The sequence below is a fragment of the Salvelinus alpinus genome, chromosome 14, assembly GCF_045679555.1.
Source record: "Salvelinus alpinus chromosome 14, SLU_Salpinus.1, whole genome shotgun sequence".
Lineage (NCBI taxonomy): Eukaryota > Metazoa > Chordata > Actinopteri > Salmoniformes > Salmonidae > Salvelinus > Salvelinus alpinus.
The window spans coordinates 10365630-10387019 of NC_092099.1; the positions used below are offsets into that span (position 1 = coordinate 10365630).

The following is a 21390-nucleotide window of genomic DNA, read 5'->3' on the forward strand; positions in this document are numbered from 1 at the left end:
GTGCTCTTGGCAACCAAGACGCTCAGCCTTGGTTACGGGCGCGCGATGTCTAGACAGACTTGGGGTGCGTTCGTAAATTCGTCAGTTATTCTGCTATCTTGCACACTCAAAGAGAGTGCTCTGAAATCGTAGTAGATAGCCAGAGTGAATTTACGAACGCACCCCTGATCTCCTCATAAAGTTTTCCAATTCATGACATATGGGGGCGCTGTTCAATTACTTTTGAAGACGTTGCTTTGTTGAGACTTTGTACTGTAACCTACAGCGTATGGTCATTTTCCCCCCGAAAATTGTTTTACGTCGTGGAAGAATGATATTCTGATTGACACAGGTTCGTGTATTCACTATTGAACACAGATGTGAAGTCGTATGTTATAATTGCTGCTTTGATACGTTTACTTGACCTATAACTCACAAGCAGTTTACAGCAGCATTTGAACTAGCGTCTTATTTAGCCACCTAGCTAAATAAGTGACTTACGCTAAGTAGCCTACTCTGGCACGGTTGTTTAAATGAAAGCGGTTATTCTCGCTGCGGGATATGGAACAAGGTTGCAGAGAGATGTTGATAACGACACGAGCAGAAGATTCAAACATCTGGCTGGCATTGCCAAGCCACTACTTCCTGTGGGGCACTGTGCCTTGATATCTCACTGGGTCCAAGCTTTGAATACCACTGGATGCGTGGACACCGTCTTTGTCATTGTAAGTATCATAGTACATTAAGAGTATTTTATGTGAATTATTTTACTCCACATGTAACTGTACCTGGCCAACATTTTGAACATTCATCAGTTCATTGGAAAGTAAAACCCAATAAATATTTTAAGAATTTCGAAATACCTAAATTCATGTTTAAGGACTGATGTGTGGTGATAATGTCAACGATGACTATCTTTTTACCTTAACAGACCAATGCCCTCCACCACAAAGCATTTGAGGAGTGGGCCCTGGACTTCCCTAATGTCAAAGTGCTAAGTGATGGAACAAAGAGCAATGAGGTTCGTCAGCTTGCATGATTTTCCCTGGGATAGTGTTCTGTCATGTTGATCCATGTGCATTGTCCAGGTCAAATATCAATTATACATTTGACAATTTTTATTCCACAAGGACCGTCTTGGTGCTGTCGCCTGTCTTCAGCTAACAGTCAAGCACTTCAAGATCGAAGACCATGTAATAGTTATCGGAGGGTATGTTTGAAAAAGCTTCTTCGCTTGACTCGATGTAGAAAACATTTACTGACTCATACTGACAGGCTCTTCTCCACACAGAGACACTTTGTTCAAGGAAGATTTCAGTCTCATTAAAGTTAAAGAGAAGTTTTCTGACCTGCAAGCAATGTGTGAAGACAGCAGTCTGGTTCTTTCCTACCAATGTAAAGATGAGGGTGAGTGAAATGTCAGATTGTGTGCTTTTGAAGTTGTCATGCTAGCTGTAGCCCCAAAGAACTCAAGAAAATATATTTTGTATCTCTATCCTGTTTTTTACACTAAAACCTTTCAAATGCTGCACTAATCACACGACTTGTTTAAAGCACATCCAGTTGGATAACATTTGTGAGCGATTATCATTACATACTGAGTATACCAAACACCTTCCTAATGAGTTGTATTTCTGTATTTGCTCCCATAGAGACACAGAAGTATGGTATTTTGGAAGTCGATGAAGACCTTCGGGTGCTCTGTATGAAGGAGAAACCTCTTCCCTCTGAGACAAAATCAAGGAGAGCAGTATGTGCATACTAACACTTTTCTGTCCCTCCCTAGAATATATACCCAACCTCTTAAGACTTTTCTTGCTTTGGAATGTTTATAAATTGCAACATTAAACACAGCAGATAAACCTTTTGTTTAAGGGCTCAAACTAGGAGCAAGTAATCTATTTGCTGATAAGCGCAAGAAGTATTCGATTTGCTACTAAACCTCCCAGTTTCCCACCGTGTCTACATATTCGCCTATTGATGGTGTATGCTTTTTTGCAGTGTCCATGTTTCTACTTGTTTTCCAAGAAAATCCTTCATCTATTGGATGCCTTTCTTGAAGAAAATAAGGTAAACAGTAATTTCCTTAATTTGTGCTGGTAATCCATCACTTGATATTAATCTAAACTAAAGCAGCTCTTTTTTCAAAGGAAGCACCAATCGAAGAAAAGGACGCACCTGGAAACTTTTTGTCGTGGCTCATTTCAAGGTACTAATTCAAAATTGATGATCAACATTCACGGCTGCAAAAACAATGCATTCTCTCAGTACACTTTTCCTTTTCCCACCACAGAAAGCCTGTGTATATTCATCAGATTTCTGGCCGTTTTGATGTGGGAAACCTGCCCTCCTATGTTGAATGTGACCGGTACTTCAGAGAAAATCTTCAAGATGTGAAGTCTTACATGATGTAGCGTGCACAGAGCCATGTTTCAGATTGGCAATGTGAAGAAAATGGTAACTTTATTTGTGCCTTGAATATTACAAGAACAAATTTTGAAAATATTCAAATTATATTACAATCAAAATGTGTATTTGTATATTTATCGGAAAATAAAACATGTCTGTTCATATTGTGGCTCACTGTGACCCTAATTAAGAGGATGACTTAGTTGCTTTATGTCAATACAGTGTAAAAAAACATTCCTGATTAAATGTTGTGCTGATCTAAGGTGTGAGGAGTCTCTTGCACTTGTCTGAGGCCTTCTCGTGGCTGTTTTCCATCTTTGCAATGCGGGAACCAAACTGCATGGCTCTCTTAGGCAGTAGAGCAGATGCCCCCAGACCCAGTTTCTTGGCAGCCAGCCTCAGCAGCAGTTTCTCCCCTACACCTCGAGGCAGGGACAGATCTGCCTTATCAGACACTGGCAGGGCATTCAGGAAACACACCACATCCTCGTCCAAATAGGGAAACCTATACAAGGCCAACAAAAACATCCAGCATATCACAATTAATTCAAATACAAAAGTATGTGGACACACCTTTCAAATGAGTGTATTTGGCTATTTCAGCCACACCCGTTGCATAAAATCGAGCACGCGGCCGTGCAATCTCCATAGACAAATATTGGCAGTAGAATGGCCTTACTGAAGAGCTCAGTGACTTTCAATGTGGCACCGTCATAAGATGCCACATTTCCAACAAATCAGTTGGTCAAGTTTCTGTCCTGCTAGAGCTGCCCCGTTCAACTAAGTGCTGTTATTGTGAAGTGGAAACGTCTAGGAGCAACAACGGCTCAACCGCAAAGTGGTAGGCCACACAAGCTCACGGAACAGGACCGGCGTGTGCTTTAGCGCATAAAAATCTTGTCCTTGGTTGCAACACTCACTACCGAGTTCCAAGCTGCCTCTGATAGCACCTTCAGCACAATAACTGTTTGTCTGGAGCTTCATGAAATGGGTTTCCATGGTTTCCAAGCCTAAGATCACCATGCACAATGTCAAGCGTCAGCTGGAGTGGTGTAAAGCTCGTCGCCATTCGAATCTGGAGCAGCACCATCTGGCAGTCCAACGGACGAATCTGGGTTTGGCGGATGCCAGGAGACCGCTACCTTTCCCGAATGCATAGTGCCAACTGTAAAGTTTGTTGAAGGATGAATAATGGTCTGGGGCTGTTTTTCATGGTTCAGGCTAGGCCCCTTAGTTCCAGTGAATGGAAATCTTAACGCTACAGCATACAATTACATTCTAGACGATTCTGTGCTTCCAACTTTGTGGAAACAGTTTGGGGAAGGCCCTTTGCTATTTCGACATGCACAAAGCGAGATCCATACAGAAATGGTTTGTTGAGATCGTGTGGAAGAACTTAACTGGCCTGCACAGAGCCCTGACCTCAACCCCAGCGAACACCTTTGGGATGAATTGGAATGCCGACTGCGAGCCAGGCCTAATCGCCCAACATCAGTGCCCGACCTTACTAATGTTCTTGTGGCTGAATGGAAGCAAGACCCCGTAGCAATGTTCCAACATCTAGTGGAAAGCCTTCCCAGAAGAGTGGAGGCTGTTATAGCAGCAAAGGGGGGGACCAACTCCATATTAATGCCCATGATTTTGGAATGAGATGTTTGACGAGCAGGTGTCCACATACTTTGTCATGTAGTGTATTTTTGGTACTGGAAAATCTGCTTGTTTCTAATGACCGAGACTTGCCTAGCCTCCTTCCCGTGGTCCCCTATGATTCTGTCATCTCGACCCAGATTCCTTGTGGAGATTCTGCCCAGCTCCATGGCCAGCTCTTGGACCAGACCCTCTTGCCCAGAGGTCTTGAAGCGGACTCGGTGTCTGGAGTACCCTGCCAGCTGCTCATCCGCTCCAATACCGGTCAAAATCACCTGCCGTCACAGAGCAGTGGAACAGACAATTTACTTGAAAGGTTGTTAATTGGGTCTGATTTATACCACTGCAAAGCTAAACATTTTCAACAAAAAAAAGTTAGAATATGAAACAGACTTTATTAACAACTTGTAAATGGCATGTTCCTTATTATTTTACCCATTTGATACGCTACTGTACCTTGGCAGATGATGTGAACCCCCTCTCTTCGTTGCCTTCTGTAAGGAAGCCGGTTCCTCTCGCCGCAAACCACACAGCACATCCAATGCTGTCATCCAGCACGGTATCCAATGGGTGCACCAGGTGACAGATGTGCTCCTGGCGCATTTTCTGCAGCTCTTCCCGAGAAACGTTGATTTCAACAAAATTCCATCTTCTCTCTGGGTTCAAGTCCTGAAGCTCTTGCAGACCTGCTCTACCAGTGATCCTGTCTGGAACGCCAAAGGGGTTATACACATTGGAATCAGGAACGTCAGTTTTAGAATCCATTGGCTTTGTTTTGTGCTTTTTGCTTTTTTTGGTAGACGCCTTCACAATTTTTGGTTCCTGCAGTTTGAATGCCACATTCAGAAGGTCGATTGGTTGGTGGTTTGGGATGTGGCGGTCGGCCAGGGCAGCCAGAACCATGGAATCAATCCCTCCTGAGAAAAGAATTGCAATTGCTGCCTTGTCATTGGTCAGTGGTGATGTCATCTGTGTATCAAAGGGAAGACACTGCACACGCCTCCGTACTGCCTCACTGAGAACATCAATGAGACGATTTACCACAGGCTCTCTCACACCAGACTTTAGCAACACCTCCAGATCTTCAACTGAGGACTGTGAGCTTGGATCATGTTCCATCTCCAACAACTGAGGGATTGACATGTTCAGTGGGCAAACTGGAGACGTGAGGGAGAGGCCTGAATTGTTCATCATTGCTGAGGTGTAACTTGGTATACCCTCCCACTTAGATTCATGACTAACAGACGATAGATTCTCGCCTGCGTGAACCCATGGATAAACCTCAAAGGTCAAACAGCCAGACTCTGCAAACGCCCTCAGATCAATCCTGTAAACACCAACTGCTGGAACCTCTTGCCACTGTGGTGGTCGGTCAGAGCCAGGGAGACAGACAGCCACAGACGTCAGAGTCAAAGACTTCTCCTCAGCATCATATTGCCAAAGCAGGCTTCGCCGGCCAAAGAAGTCTCTCCCAAACCAAAGATAGTGTCCGGCCTGTTGGTAATAAGTGAAAGCCCAGGGTCCTCGGACATTGCCGAGGACAGACAGGATCTCTGTAGGGCTGTGGCAGGCTGCGAGGTGGTGGGAAAGAACGTCAGTGTCATTCTCTTCTGGTCTCAATAACAGTCCTCCAAAAACCTCTCCATTCCACATCAATACATTGCTGTTACGGTCTTGTGCTGGCTGAGGGGCAAGGCAACCTCTCATGTGAAGTACGTGAGCAGAGAACAGACACTGGTAGTGGGGATTTGAAGCTGTTTTGGTGATGTTGCAACTAGAGTTAGGCCCTCTTTTCCTTAGGTTTTCATGCACACTCTTCTCCAGCACAAGCTGGGAGGGGGACAAGCTCAGTACACAGCAAATACCACACATATTTATAGCTAGTAAGGCCTTATTTGTAGTTCCGTCCCGGATTGAGTAGATTCTACATATCCTTCTTCATGCTGTCGAGTTCCTCTGAGGGAAGAGAAGTTCACATGTAGTGTATCTCACATAAAAAATGGTTAAGAGAAAACAAAACTTGTACACAAAAATGGTATTCTTACTTTTGCATGAAGCAAGAGTCTGCCCTCTGTCTGCCAAGAAGAATATGTTACTGTTGGGCTGTTGAACATAGACCCTCTGAAAGGAATATGCATCAAGATTAGCATTACCTTCACAGGAACATCACATCTTAAAGAAATTAAACAGCTAGGTTTTACATTTTATTAACCACTTCTTACCCTGTTTTTCTTCAGATTGGAGAGCTCATCAAACACAATTTTCTGTTCCTTGATCTGCAGAAACATGACTTTAAGTGAAAAAAAACATAGATAATATAAAATGAGTTCAGTTCAGAGAACTTTCATGAAAAGGCCTTTCCAGGGAGTTTTTCCTAGCCACTGTGCTTCTACACCTGCATTGCTTGCTGTTTGGGGTTTTAGGCTGGGTTTCTGTACAGCACTTTGAGATATCAGCTGATGTAAGAAGGGCTATATAAATAAATTTGAACAGTGTTTGTAGGCCTATGTACCACATGTACCTGTCCTGATTAATGCAAGTTCCATTTCTCTCTGTCGCAGCTTGGTGGGGGGCCCAGGAGCTTTTCTCTGTGCACCATGTACCTGTATAAGCTGCCCACATCAGTGTGAATATCTACCATAACAATAGTCATGCATTTGTAACAAGAACAGTGAGTGTTGTGTTTGTATATCCTTATTTTGCAAAATGTAAATGTTTATCTGATCTGGACTACATTTTAATTAAAATAATTTTCTAGGATGACTAACAGCCATCATTATCAATGACCACCATCCACATGCACTCCACCACCACTTTTCTAATGAACACTTCTCTTCAATCAGCATATTGTACATGGATCAGCAAAATGTTATGTATTTATGATTAACATTCCCTTTTGTCAATAACAGCTTCTACATATCATGGCAACATGCTTGACTGAAAAACATGTACAGTGGGGCAAAAAAGTATTTAGTCAGCCACCAATTGTGCAAGTTCTCCCACTTAAAAAGATGAGAGGCCTGTAATTTTCATCATAGGTACACTTCAACTATGACAGACAAAATGAGAAAAGAAATCCAGAAAATCACATTGTAGGATTTTTAATGAATTTATTTGCAAATTATGGTGGAAAATAAGTATTTGGTCAATAACAAAAATGTCTCAATACTTTGTTATATACCCTTTGTTGGCAATGACAGAGGTCAAACGTTTTCTGTAAGTCTTCACAAGGTTTTCACACACTGTTGCTGGTATTTTGGCCCATTCCTCCATGCAGATCTCCTCTAGAGTCATGATGTTTTGGGGCTGTTGCTGGGCAACACGGACTTTCAACTCCCTCCAAAGATTTTCTATGGGGTTGAGATCTGGAGACTGGCTAGGCCACTCCAGGACCTTGAAATGCTTCTTACGAAGCCACTCCTTCGTTGCCCGGGCAGTGTGTTTGGGATCATTGTCATGCTGAAAGACCCAGCCACATTTCATCTTCAATGCCCTTGCTGATGGAAGGAGGTTTTCACTCAAAATGTCACGATACATGGCCCCATTCATTCTTTCCTTTACACGGATCAGTCGTCCTGGTCCCTTTGCAGAAAAACAGCCCCAAAGCATGATGTTTCCACCCCCATGCTTCACAGTAGGTATGGTGTTCTTTGGATGCAACTCAGCATTCTTTGTCCTCCAAACACGACGAGTTTTTACCAAAAAGTTCTATTTTGGTTTCATCTGACCATATGACATTCTCCCAATCTTCTTCTGGATCATCCAAATGCTCTCTAGCAAACTTCAGACGGGCCTGGACATGTACTGGCTTAAGCAGGGGGACACGTCTGGCACTGCAGGATTTGAGTCCCTGGCGGCGTAGTGTGTTACTGATGGTAGGCTTTGTTACTTTGGTCCCAGCTCTCTGCAGGTCATTCACTAGGTCCCCCCGTGTGGTTCTGGGATTTTTGCTCACCGTTCTTGTGATCATTTTGACCCCACGGGGTGAGATCTTGCGTGGAGCCCCAGATCGAGGGAGATTATCAGTGGTCTTGTATGTCTTCCATTTCCTAATAATTGCTCCCACAGTTGATTTCTTCAAACCAAGCTGCTTACCTATTGCAGATTCAGTCTTCCCAGCCTGGTGCAGGTCTACAATTTTGTTTCTGGTGTCCTTTGACAGCTCTTTGGTCTTGGCCATAGTGGAGTTTGGAGTGTGACTGTTTGAGGTTGTGGACAGGTGTCTTTTATACTGATAACAAGTTCAAACAGGTGCCATTAATACAGGTAACGAGTAGAGGACAGAGGAGCCTCTTAAAGAAGAAGTTACAGGTCTGTGAGAGCCAGAAATATTGCTTGTTTGTAGATGACCAAATACTTATTTTCCACCATAATTTGCAAATAAATTAATAAAAAATCCTACAATGTGATTTTCTGGATTTTTTTTCTCATTTTGTCTGTCATAGTTGAAGTGTACCTATGATGAAAATTACAGGCCTCTCATATTTTTAAGTGGGAGAACTTGCACAATTGGTGGCTGACTAAATACTTTTTTGCCCCACTGTATATAGGCTTTATGGAGGTTATGGGGGTCATTCTGTTGCCCATCAGATTTAATTTATTATGGCAATATGTCAAAGTTCTCAATTAAGAAGACGGTACTGTTCAAAAAGCATGTTTATGACTGTTCACAGGACTCTACAAATGTTATGTTGAACAAGCATCACGGATGAAGGACGGGTAGGAAAACGCCACCAAATCATCCAATGTTTGCTTCATGGACAATTGTTGGCATCTTTGAAAATAAATACAGAATACATGTTGTTTCTAATGACTTTTTATGCTAAATGTGAGTATTTAGCAGGTCTATGGTTTTGGAATGTTTTAAATATATACAGCTGAAGTTGGAGGTTTTACATACACCTAAAAATTCCCTGTCTTAGGTCAGTTAGGCTCACCACTTCATTTTAAGAATGTGAAATGTCAGAATAATAGTAGAGAGAATAATTTATTTCAGCTTTTATTTCATTCATCACATTCCCAGTGGGTCAGAAGTTTGCATACACTCAATTAGTATTTGGTAGCATTGCCTTTAAATTGTTTTACTTGGGTCAAACGTTTTGGGTAGCCTTCCGCAATAAGTTGGCTGAATTTTGACCCATTCCTCCTGACAGAGCTGGTGTAATTGAGTCAGGTTTGTAGGCCTCCTTGCTCGCACACGCTTTTTCAGTTCTGCCCACAAATTTTCTATGGGATTGAGGTCAGGGCTTTGTGATGGCCTCTCCAATACCTTGACTTTGTTGTCCTTAAGCCATTTTGCTACAACTTTGGAAGTATGCTTGGGGTCATTGTCCATTTGGAAGACCCATTTGCGACCAAGTTTTAACTTCCTGACTGATGTCTTGAGCTGTTGCTTCAATATATCCACATAATTGTCCTGTCTCGTGATGCCATCTATTTTGTGAAGTGCACCAGTCCCTCCTGCAGCAAAGCACCCCCACAACATGATGCTGCCACCCCCGTGCTTCACGGTCGGGATGGTGTTCTTCGGCTTGCAAGCCTCCACCTTTTTTCTCCAAACATAACGATGGTCATTATGGCCTAACAGTTATATTTTTGTTTCATCAGACCAGAGGACATTTCTCCAAAAAGTATGACCTTTGTCCCCATGTGCAGTTGCAAACCGTAGTCTGGCTTTTTTATGGCTGTTTTGGAGCAGTGGCTTCTTCCTTGCTGAGCGGCCTTTCAGGTTCTGTCGATATAGGACTCGTTTAACTGTGGATATAGATACTTTTGTACCGGTTTCCTCCAGCATCTTCACAAGGTCCTTTGCTGTTGTCTGGGATTGATTTGCACTTTTCGCATCAAAGTACGTTCATCTCTAGGAGACAGAACGCGTCTCCTTCCTGAGCGGTATGACGGCTGTGTGGTCCCATGGTGTTTATACTTGCGTACTATTGTTTGTACAGATGAACGTGGTACCTTCAGGTGTTTGGAAATTGCTCCCAAGAATGAACCAGACTTGTGGAAGTCTACATTTTTTGGGCTGATTTCTTTTGATTTTCCCATGATGTCAAGCAAAGAGGCACTGAGTTTGAAGGTAGGCCTTGAAATACATCCACAGGTACACCTCCAATTGACTCAAATGACTTCAATTAGCCTATCAGAAGCTTCTAAAGCCATGACATTTTCTGGAATTTTCCAAGCCATTTAAAAGGCACAGTCAATTTAGTGTATGTAAACTTCTGACCTACTGGAATTGTGATACAGTGAATTATAACTGAAATATCTGTCTGTAAACAATTGTTGGAAAAATTACTTGTGTCATGCACAAAGTAGATGTCCTAACCAACTTGCCAAAACTATAGTTTGTTAACAAGAAATTTGTGGAGTGGTTGAAAAACGAGCTTTAATGACTCCAACCTAAGTGTATGTAAACTTCCGACTTTAACTGTATAAACTCAGCAAAAAAGAAACATCCCCTTTTCAGGACCCTGTCTTTAAAAGATAATTCATAAAAATCCAAATAACTTCACAGATCTTCATTGTAATGGGTTTAAACACTGTTTCCCATGCTTGTTCAATGAACCATAAACAATTAATGAACATGCACCTGTGGTCGTTAAGACACAAACAGCTTACAGACGGTAGGCAATTAAGGTCACAGTTATGAATACTTAGGACACTAAAGAGTCCTTTCTATTGACTCTGAAAAACACCAAAAGAAAGATGCCCTGGGTCCATGCTCATCTGCGTGAATGTGCCTTAGGAATGCTGCAAGGAGGCATGAGGACTGCAGATGTGGCCAGGGAAATAAATTGCAATGTCCGTACTATGAGACGCCTAAGACAGCGCTACAGGGAGACAGAACGGACAGCTGATCGGTACATCCGAACATCACACCTGCGGGACAGGTACAGGATGGCAACAACAACTGCCCGAGTTACACCAGGAACGCACAATCCCTCCATCAGTGCTCAGACTGTCCGCAATAGGCTGAGAGAGGCTGGACTGAGGGCTTGTAGGCCTGTTTGTAAGGCACGTCGCCTATGGACACAAACCCACCGTCGCTGGACCAGACAGGACTGGCAAAAAGTAATCTTCACTGACGAGTCGCGGTTTTGTCTCACCAGGGGTGATGGTCAGATTCGCATTTATCGTCGAAGGAATGAGCGTTACACCGAGGCCTGTACTCTGGAGCGGGATCGATTTGGAGGTGGAGGGTCCGTCATGGTCTTTGGCTGTGTGTCACAGCATCATCGGACTGAGGTTGTTGTCATTGCAGGCAATCTCAACGCTGTGCGTTACAGGGAAGACATCCTCCTCCCTCATGTGGTACCCTTCCTGACATGACCATGCCACCAGCCATACTGCTCGTTCTGTACTTGATTTCCTGCAAGACAGGAATGTCAGTGTTCTGCCATGGCCAACGAAGAGCCCAGATCTCAATCCCATTGAGCACGTCTGGGACCTGTTGGATCGGAGGGTGAGGGCTAGGGCCATTCCCCCCAGAAATGTCCGGGAACTTGCAGGTGCCTTGGTGGAAGAGTGGGGTAACATCTCACAGCAAGAACTGGCAAATCTGGTGCAGTCCATGAGGAGGAGATGCACTGCAGTATACTGTCTGTTACTTTTGACCCCCCCCTTTGTTCAGGGACACATTATTCCATTTATGTTAGTCACATGTCTGTGGAACTTGTTCAGTTTATGTCTCAGTTGTGGAATCTTACGTTCATACAAATATTTACACATGTTAAGTTTGCTGAAAATAAATGCAGTTGACAGTGAGGACGTTTCTATGCAGTCACGAGCCACCTGGATTATTTTGTTGCTTTTTTAAATGTTTGCTAAAATTCTAAAAATCTACTTTGTAGATGCTGAAACAGCCTTATTAGATTATGATCTGTAAACGAAATTAACACTTTCTAATATTTGTTTTTGCTGTCTTTTGAAGAAGTGAAGTGGGCAATATGGAATAGATTGGCGGAAGGGAGAATTAGTGAGTGACTTCATGGATGTATAAACGGAGCGCATCCGTAAATGACACGGACAACCGCAGGGAATAAGCTGGTAAATGTAGAGCGTGTCAATGACAAAAAAAACGGTGCAGAGAAATAACATTACTTAGGATAACGTTACATATAGCTGTTTTCAAAACATTGGACCAACTTGCGCACAGATCTAAAATTACTAGATAGCAAATCCAACCAAATACACCTTAACAATAATTTAACAACAACATAAGTACTTCGACCGATTTCTCTGTAAAACAACGTTAGATCCAGTCTATGACATTAGCCAGAAGGCTCTGATGTTAGCAACCAGTCAAGTCTATGGAAGAGGCTCGCTAGCTAGCATCAGCTTTGTAGTGGTTATAACTACTACTATGTTGAAACACTCGTTTTAAAATGTCCTTACATTTCTCACAAGCGCAGTATTGTAGCTTTTAAAATATGTGAATATAAATGTAGTAATTCTAACGAATTTAAACCATATTTAACGAGATATCCTCCCTGTTGGTTAATGCCTGACGCACCGGAAACGGCTCCCCCAGTAAGAGGGCTTGGAAAGTTCGAGCGTGTAACGTGTATTGAGGCAATTGAGAGTTTAGATGGAGTATTTGGCTGCCAGAAACTCAAGATTCTGACTAATTTAGCTGCCTATCTGCTAATTTCTCACACCAACAATCTGGCATTATCTAACGTTACCTTTTTGTTTAATTCCTCCTTCAGCGTAGACTCTCCCTCAGCAATGTTTTCGTTCGCTCGCTGGTTCTTTGCAGACATTTTGATAAGGTAACACACAGCGAAGATAATATCGTATTTATTACCTAGCTGGCACTAGCAGACGAAAAACATTGTACAAGCAAGAGACGTCAACGAGGACTGAATACTTTTATATATCATGGCGTTCCGCAAACAACCGTTTAAGGTGCATGCCGCCACCTACTGTGTTGGAGTGTGCGATCAATCATGTTATGCCTAATTCTGTACTATTACGAAAATAAAAAGTAAAAAACTAATAAAACTTCTACCCACCTGGGCGGTTGATGTCTTCGATTATCTGTTTTGCCTTTCTGTGACATCACTTGCTGTAGGTGTCCTGGAAGGCAGGCAGTGTGCCCCTGACAGGATGCTCTCAATTGTGCATCTGTAAAAGTTTCTGAGGATCTTAGTGGCCAAGCCAAATTTCTTCAGCCCCCTAAGGCTCCCATGAATGGAACGGTATCAAACATATGGAAACCAAGTTTGACTCCGTTCCGTTGGCTCCATTCCAGACATTACAATGAGCCCGTCCTCCTATAGCTCCTCCCACCAGCCTCCACTGATGCTGAAACAATCCACCCTTAGAATTATTCAGCATGTCAATAACCATTTCGACATTAACATCTGTTACCCCCAATAATTATTTTGCCATATCCACTATGACCTTCAATCTGGCATTTCTGCTTTCCACATGTTGATAACCTTACCAATGAAAGCTATGAAGTTAACTTTATTCACTATTCACTAAGTTAACTTTATTCACTTTATTCACTGTGTCCTCTGACACAGCACATTCATGATCTCAAGATTTCTGAACAGGTCTCGAAAACATGCCAGGACCAGCAGAAGCACCAACCCCAACAGTAGGTCCACTTAGTACAGGAGCAGCCATGGAAGCGCCATCAGTCCGCACTGTAGTTCCACCAATGTGTCTTACAGCCTGTGCATATGATACGTCATGACTGATTCTATATCTCTGACCCTCTCTCTGTGCCTGGCATCCACCAAATGCTGCACTATGTCCCCCCCAATTACAACAATTACAACAATTACAACACTTAACCTTCACATTGCTCCCACATTCACCATAATCATGTTGTGGAGGACACTTGGCACATCTTTTCTTTCCTTCACACTGAACATTTCCCATTATTTGGCATTTAAAACACCACACTGGGGATGGGAGAAATTCTCTGACAATGAAACTAAAGAATACTATCTGTACTTTTCCAGGCAAAACCTTCTCAAACCTCAGCAGCTCTGATAAACTTTCACTTCTTTGACACTCTTTCCTACTGATCAACCCTTTGGCCTCAATCTTACAGAATCCCCCTGCCGAGGGTGCTGTAGGACTAATTTCCAGCGCGTGCTGTTGTTTATATCTGGCTGGAGCTGCAGTGTCTGACTCTCACCCATCCTGACCCTTTCTCCCACTCACTATAGAGATCGATATCTCCTCCAGATCATGGCTTCTTTCAATCGGACAAGCCACGTGTCTCACCCCTGTGCACGCCCTGATTGGCCAGCCACCCTGACCCATGCTCTCCAAGGAAGTAATATTGCCCGTACCTGAACGGTATTATTCCAGTCTTTGAGTAGACATACAGTATGTGCATGGAATGTGTGACTATAAAGTAGGCCAGCCAGAGGTAGGCCTGATCACCGACAATGAAGAGACAGCCTATAGGGAGGAGGTCAGAGACCTGGCAGTGTAGTGCCAGGACAACAACCTCTCCCTCAGTGTGAGCAAGACAAAGGAGCTGATCGTGGACTATAGGAAAATGAGGGCCGAACAGGCCCCCATTAACATCGATGGGGCTAAAGTGGAGCGGGTTGAGAGTTAAGTTCCTTGGTGTCCACATCACCAACAAAAACTATTATGGTCCAAACACACCAAGACAGTTGTGAAGAGGGCACGACAACACCTTTTCCCACTCAGGAGACTGAAAAGATTTGGCATGGGTCCCCAGATCCTCAAAAAGTTCTACAGCTGCACCATCGAGCGCATCCTGACCGGTTGCATCACCGCCTGGTATGGCAACTGCTCGGCATTTGACCGTAAGGCGCTACAGAAGGTAGTGCGTACAGCCCAGTACATCACTGGGGCCAAGCTTCCTGACATCGAAACACTCCACTTCAGCCCCATCGATGTTAATGGGGGCCTGTTCCCCAAGAACACAGTGGCCTCCATCATTCTTAAATGGAAGAAGTTTGGAACCACCAAGACTATTCCTAGAGCTGGCCGCCCGGCCAAACTGTCGGGGGAGAAGGGCCTTCGTCAGGGAGGTGACCAGCAACCCGATGGTCACTGACAGAGCTCCAGAGTTACTCAGTGGAGATGGGATAACCTTCCAGAAGGACAACCATCACTGCAGCACTCCACCAATCAGGCCTTTATGGTAGAGTGGCTGGACGGAAGCCACTCCTCAGTAAAAGGCACATGACAGCCCACTTGGAGTTTGCCAAAAGGCACCTAAAGGACTCTTAGACCATGAGAAACAAGATTCTCTGGTCCGATGAAACCAAGATTGAACCGTTTGGCCTGAATGCCAAGCGTCACGTCTGGAGGAAACCTAGCACTATCCCTACGGTGATGAATGGTGGTGGCAGCATGATGCTGTGGGGATGTTTTTCAGCGGCAGGGACTAGGAGTCTAGTCAGGATCGAGGCAAAAATGAACGGAGCAAAGAACAGAGCGATCCTTGATGAAAACCTGCTCCAGAGTGCTCAGGACCTCAGACTGGGACGAAGGTTCACCTTCCAACAGGACAACAATCCTAAGCAACAGCCAAGTCAATGCAGGATTGGCTTCGGGACAAGTCTCTGAATGTCCTTGAGTGGCCCAGCCAGAGCCCGGACTTAAACCCAATCAAACATCTCTGGAGAGACCTGAAAATAGCTGCGCAGCAACACTCCCCATTCAACCTGACAGAGCTTGATGATCTCCAGAGAAGAAAGGGAGAAACCCCCGCAAATACAGTTGTGCCAAGCTTGTAGCATCATAACCAGGAATAATTTAGGCTGTAATCGCTGCCAAATGTGCTTCAACAAAGTACTGAGTAAAGGGTCTGAATACTTCTGTAAATGTGATATTTCAGTTTTTCTTTTTAACACATTTGCAAAAATCTCTAAAAGAATGTTTTTTGTCATTATGGGGTATTGTGTGTAGATTGATGAGGGGGAAAAACTACTTAATCCATTTTAGAAAAAGGTTGTAACGTAACAAAATGTGGAAAAAGTCAAGGGGCATGAATACTTTCCGAATGCACTGTATATACCCATGTTCATCCTCTCCTTTGTGTGATTAAAGTTCCTGTGTGTGTTAATACTTGGGCTGCTTTATTCCTCTTTGACCTGGGGCGGTGTCAGTAAGTCACAAACCAGTAAAATACGTAGAGCCGGGTCGCTCTCTTTCACAATCACTCTGCCTCCCTTCACATTTTCTTTAATATCATCTATGGACATATGGCGCCAACGGAGATGGCAGCATCGCGACTAGCTCTTAGGAAACTTTGCAGTATTTTCTTTTTTTATGTACTAGGCACTCCAGAGGGTGGTACGGTCTGTTTACATAATGTTAATGTTTACATATCTGGCATTACTCATCTCATATGTATATACTGTTTTCTATACTATTCTACTGTATCTTAGTCCGTTCCGTTCTGACAATGCTCATCCATATGTAAACTCAGCAAAAAAAGAAACGTCCTCTCACAATCAACTGCGTCTATTTTCAGCAAACTTAACATGTGCAAATATTTGTATGAACATAACAAGATTCAACAACTAAGACATAAACTGAACAAGTTCCACAGACATGTGACTAACAGAAATGGAATAATGTGTCCCTGAACAAAGGGGGGTCAAAATCAAAAGTTACAGTCAGTATCTGGTGTGGCCACCAACTGAATTAAGTACTGCAGTGCATCTCCTCCTCATGGACTGCACAAGATTTGCCAGTTCTTGCTGTGAGATGTTACCCCACTCTTCCACCTGCAAGTTCCCGGACATTTCTGGGGGGAATGGCCCTAGCCCTCCCCCTCCGATCCAACAGGTGCCAGACGTGCTCAATGGGATTGAGGTCCGGGCTCTTTGCTGGCCATGGTAGAACACTGACATTCCTGAACGAGCACTATGGTTGGTGGCATTGTCATGCTGGAGAGTCATGTCAGGAAGGGTACCACATGAGGGAGGAGGATGTCTTCCCTGTAACGCACAGCATTGAGATTGCCTGCAATGACAACAAGCTCAGTCTGATGATGCTGTGACACACAGATCCAGACCATGATGGACCCTCCACCTCCCGCTCCAGAGTACAGGCCTCGGTGTAACGCTCTTTCCTTCGACGATAAACGCAAATCCGACCATCACCCCTGGTGAGACAAAACCACGACTCGTAAGTGAAGAGCACTTTTTGCGAGTCCTGTCTGGTCCAGCGACGGTGGGTTTGTGCCCATAGGCAACGTTGTTGCCGGTGAGGTCTGCTGAGGACCTGCCTTACAACAGGCCTACAAGCCCTCAGTCCAGCCTCTCTCAGCCTATTGCGGACAGTCTGAGCACTGATGGAGGGATTGTGCGTTCCTGGTGTAACTCGGGCAGTTGTTGTTGCCATCCTGTACTTGTCCCGCAGGTGTGATGTTCGGATGCACCGATCCTGTGCAGGTGTTGTTACATGTGGTCTGCCACTGCGAGGACGATCAGCTGTCTATTCTGTCTCCCTGTAGCGCTGTCTTAGGTGTCTCACAGTACGGACATTGCAATTTATTGACCTGGCCACATCTGCAGTCCTCATGCCTCCTTGCAGCATGCCTAAGGCACATTCACGCAGATGAGCAGGGGTCCTGGGCATCTTTCTTTTGGTGTTTTCACAGTCAGTAGAAAGGCCTCTTTAGTGTCCTAAGTTTTCATAACTGTGACCTTAATTGCCTACCGTCTGTAAGCTGTTTGTGTCTTAACGACCACAGGTGCATGTTCATTAATTGTTTATGGTTCATTGAACAAGCATGGGAAACAGTGTTTAAACCCATTACAATGAAGATCTGTGAAGCTATTTGGATTTTTACAAATTATTTTTGAAAGACATGGTCCTGAAAAAGGGATGTTTCTTTTTTTGATGAGTTTATATAGTCTTAATTCATTCCTACTTAGATGTGTGTGTATTGGGTACATGTTCTGTAATTTGTCAGATATTACTTGTTAGATATTACTGCATCGTCGGAGCTAGAAGCACAAGCATTTTGCTACACACAATTAAATAACATCTGCTAATCACGTGTATGTGACCAATAAAATTTGATTTGATTTGAGATATTGGGACCCCAGTGATGACTCCCCTCAACCTAGCATCAGGGACATGGCTTTTAATCTTCTTCCCATTAAGCTTCCCATTTTGGGCTCCCGAGTGGCGCAGCAGTCTAAGGCACTGCATCTCAGTGCTAGAGGCGTCACTACAGACCCTGGATCGATTCCAGGCTGTATCACAACTGGCCATGATTGGGAGTCCCATAGGGCGGCGCACAATTGGCCCAGCGTTGTCTGGGTTTGGCAGTAATTGTAAATAAGAACTTGTTCTTAACTGGCTTGCCTAGTTAAATAAAGGTTAAATAAATAAAATAAAAAAGCTTTTCCATTTGCAGAATCTTCCCTTGCTGAGCTTGGCTACCACAAAGTATTAATAATCTACTATTTCCAATGAACCGGGCTAGTTTGACTTCACCTATCTCTTCCTCTACGGCTTAGTTAGTTGGATAGGGTGTAAATGAGATCCTGTGGTCTCACCAAACACCATCACCACTTTCCACTCCGACACATTATTACTCTTGCTTTGTACCTTGACCCTCTTTATGCTTTCTTTACTAGACACTCCATTGCTTTCAGTATCTTATTCCTGTCTTTCCACTACAGACCATTCAGGTCCTTGACCTTAATCCTCCTGCTCCATATCATCAGAACTGACACCCATATTGTTCACATTCCAACACAGCTCGTTTCTCCAACCTTTCCTCCATTTCGTCGACACTGGAGAACTGATGACGTTGCACACATGGAAACTTAAAGGGCCAGTGCAGCACTATTCTTTATTGAAATAAGAATGTTTATTTAATTTACCTAGCTAATAAAGTAGTGATGAAAAGATTAGAGGGATTGCGTTCCAGATTTAAAAGGTATCCACTCACTGATCCCTATCTAGATACTGTATGTGGCCTGTGGAGCGGACACTTAGCTTTGATAAAACGTAATTTTACATGATGTTGGAGCTCCAGTCCGCCCACACTAAAGATTAATATTTTCTCGAACATCTACCAAGTTTCAATAGCGGGAATATTTCAATATTATATTCAATATCAATATTCATATTTATCCAGAGTCCTGGGAAATACCGCCAAAATCATGCTGATTTAAAGCATTTAAAACCAACATATGGTCACTTGTATACTGACTACATTGGCATTAAATTGATTGTGAGTTAATGGACGTGTCAGATTTAAAACTGCACAGGTTGTCCTTTCATAAGTGGGTGAATGAGTTGTTGAATATAAAGTATGGAAACATCTGGTATTATTTACATTTTAAGTGAACTATCCCTTTAATCCTGTCATGGCACATGACTTGCTGCCCTTAGATAGTACCAAGTTGGAGATCTACCCCTATAATCCACTAGGCTACCTCTTGAGGGAAGTTCCACACACAACTTTGGATGGCTCATATATAAACTTACCTCTACAAATTATTATTATGATATGCAGAATTATTAATCAGTAACTGATCAATTTAAACATGAAAAGTCCATCTAAAGAGCAACAAGTGCACTTGGCTATAATCATTCATTAATGATGCATGCACAGCCATGATTGTTGAGTCAAGGACTTTGAAACCATATCTACAGCTGCAACTGCTTATTTAACCGCTAATTCACCTTCCCCTTTCAACAACTACATTGCGTGCAAAAGAGGAGATATATTGTGATCTCATCATACCATGACTTAGTTCAAAGTCAACTTGTGTAAAAAGCCCCTTCATATATGTGGTTCGCTATTATTTGCTGTGCTGCTTACTCTAAAATGGCTGACGATTGTGGTTGTTTGCTCTGCCATTACTTGCAAGAAATTTTGATTTTGATCTACATGCAACGGCATGAGAGGTCAAGCACACAATTCCCGCTCTCAGCTGCCAGAAATGTGACAAACACTCTGGATTCACTTGTCTGTTGCCAGATGAACAGTTTTCTTTATCGATCAGAAACACCTGTCAACACTACAACAACGGGTGGGTTTAATCCTGAATGCTGATTCGTTAAAACCGTATTCCAGCCGGTGTCTATTCCACAAGTTAAATCTATGACGTTAAAATGCCTATTTACTCTGTTCCATCTGATGGCGCAACTCAGGAAGCAGGTGCAGAAAGTGAGTTTAATAATAACCATGACGATAATACAAAAACAAGAGATGCTTACTGAACGTAACCAAAACCAATACTGCCTGAAGACTGAGGGGTGGTGATGAAGTCCAGGTGTGCTTAACGATGGTGAAAAGGTGTGCGCAATGATGGTTGCCAGGTGTGCTCAATGTGGGTTGCCAGGACCGGTGTTAGTAGAACGGTGACGTTGCGCGCCAGAGTGGGAGTAGACGTGATATGAACGTGTTGGGAGTCGGACAGGCAGGCAGCTTTCCTCAGCAAGTCGAAATCCCGAATCAGCATAATGTAATGGATATACTGTATACAAAGAAATATCAATAGAAAAAGGTCAAACGAAACGAAATGCTACTAGTTTGCAGTCTTTCCAGCTTGAGTTTGAAGTGATTGTGTGAGCTGTGTTGTTGGCTAGCTCCTCTGAACAACAGTGTCGAGAGAGCACATTTTCTATGCCAGGTGAAATCGCGCATCAATAGCTCATTGTTATGGATGTATCCAAATAAATTTAACTAGAAAACAGCTTAAACAAATTCAAATGCAGATACTTTGTTATTATTCTGGCTGCACTGGTTGACATGACTGTAAGTTAGCCATAGTTGGCTAGCAAGCAAGGGATAAGAACATTGCCAGCCACTATCGCAATAGAACACTTAGAACAAACGACTGGATACAGAACAAAAATACTTAACGACTGCCGCGTTTCTGGCAACTGAACCGATAGAACGAACGACCAGCCGGCTTGGGTCGCAACCCTAGATTTGTGTTCGGACTATATCTTGTGGAAGGATGAAATACCATAGGGCGACCCAATTCTTAGAAATAAGAATTTGTTCTTAAACTGACTTCCCTAGTTACATAAAGGTTTTATTTAAAAATATATATTTTTAAATAGTATGAATAAATTCATACAAATATATTTTTTCATGAAAATATGTAAATCACTATTTGAATATGTTGGTAACATGTATAAAAGTGATCATCCCTTGAAGCAGGTGTCTAGAGGATACCCGTGCCAATATACACCAGCATTATCTCAGGCATTATCACTTAAATATTGAAAAACTGGGCTACAGAGAAAAATAGAACAGTGCAATTTGAGGCCATATGGCATAGTTAAGTGATAATGCCCGAGAAGCCGGTGTGACTGGTTGTGGTGAGAACATGTGGGTCTGAACAAGTGTGATGTCATTGATGTTTG

At 43.2% G+C, this 21390-nt stretch overlaps 3 protein-coding genes across 4 annotated transcripts; 1 reads left to right on the forward strand and 2 right to left on the reverse strand.

Annotated features, from left to right (window-relative positions):
* Window positions 1-9: 9 nt before the first annotated feature.
* LOC139538388 (glucose-1-phosphate thymidylyltransferase) lies at window positions 10-2552 on the forward strand. Of its 2 annotated transcripts, none has more exons than XM_071340373.1 (8): window positions 10-704; window positions 911-1000; window positions 1110-1189; window positions 1271-1386; window positions 1632-1729; window positions 1981-2049; window positions 2130-2188; window positions 2273-2552. In XM_071340373.1, exons 1-8 carry the CDS (start codon window positions 513-515, stop codon window positions 2391-2393), a joined length of 825 nt encoding a protein of 274 aa, XP_071196474.1. In that variant the 5' UTR covers window positions 10-512; the 3' UTR covers window positions 2394-2552. The 2 variants fall into 2 exon arrangements, with proteins under 2 accessions (XP_071196474.1, XP_071196475.1); XM_071340374.1 differs by having other exon boundaries at window positions 188-704; window positions 2116-2188.
* asnsd1 (asparagine synthetase domain containing 1) lies at window positions 2426-5907 on the reverse strand. The gene is made up of 3 exons (XM_071340369.1): window positions 4492-5907; window positions 4129-4310; window positions 2426-2893 (listed from the first exon to the last, which is right to left on the reverse strand). The coding sequence occupies exons 1-3, from the start codon at window positions 5905-5907 to the stop codon at window positions 2647-2649; spliced, it is 1845 nt and encodes a 614-aa protein (XP_071196470.1). The 3' UTR covers window positions 2426-2646.
* Window positions 5852-12946, reverse strand: asdurf (ASNSD1 upstream open reading frame). Its single transcript, XM_071340375.1, has 4 exons — window positions 12723-12946; window positions 6258-6311; window positions 6081-6156; window positions 5852-5991 (listed from the first exon to the last, which is right to left on the reverse strand). The coding sequence occupies exons 1-4, from the start codon at window positions 12798-12800 to the stop codon at window positions 5960-5962; spliced, it is 240 nt and encodes a 79-aa protein (XP_071196476.1). The 5' UTR covers window positions 12801-12946; the 3' UTR covers window positions 5852-5959.
* Between the last annotated feature and the right edge of the window lie 8444 nt (window positions 12947-21390).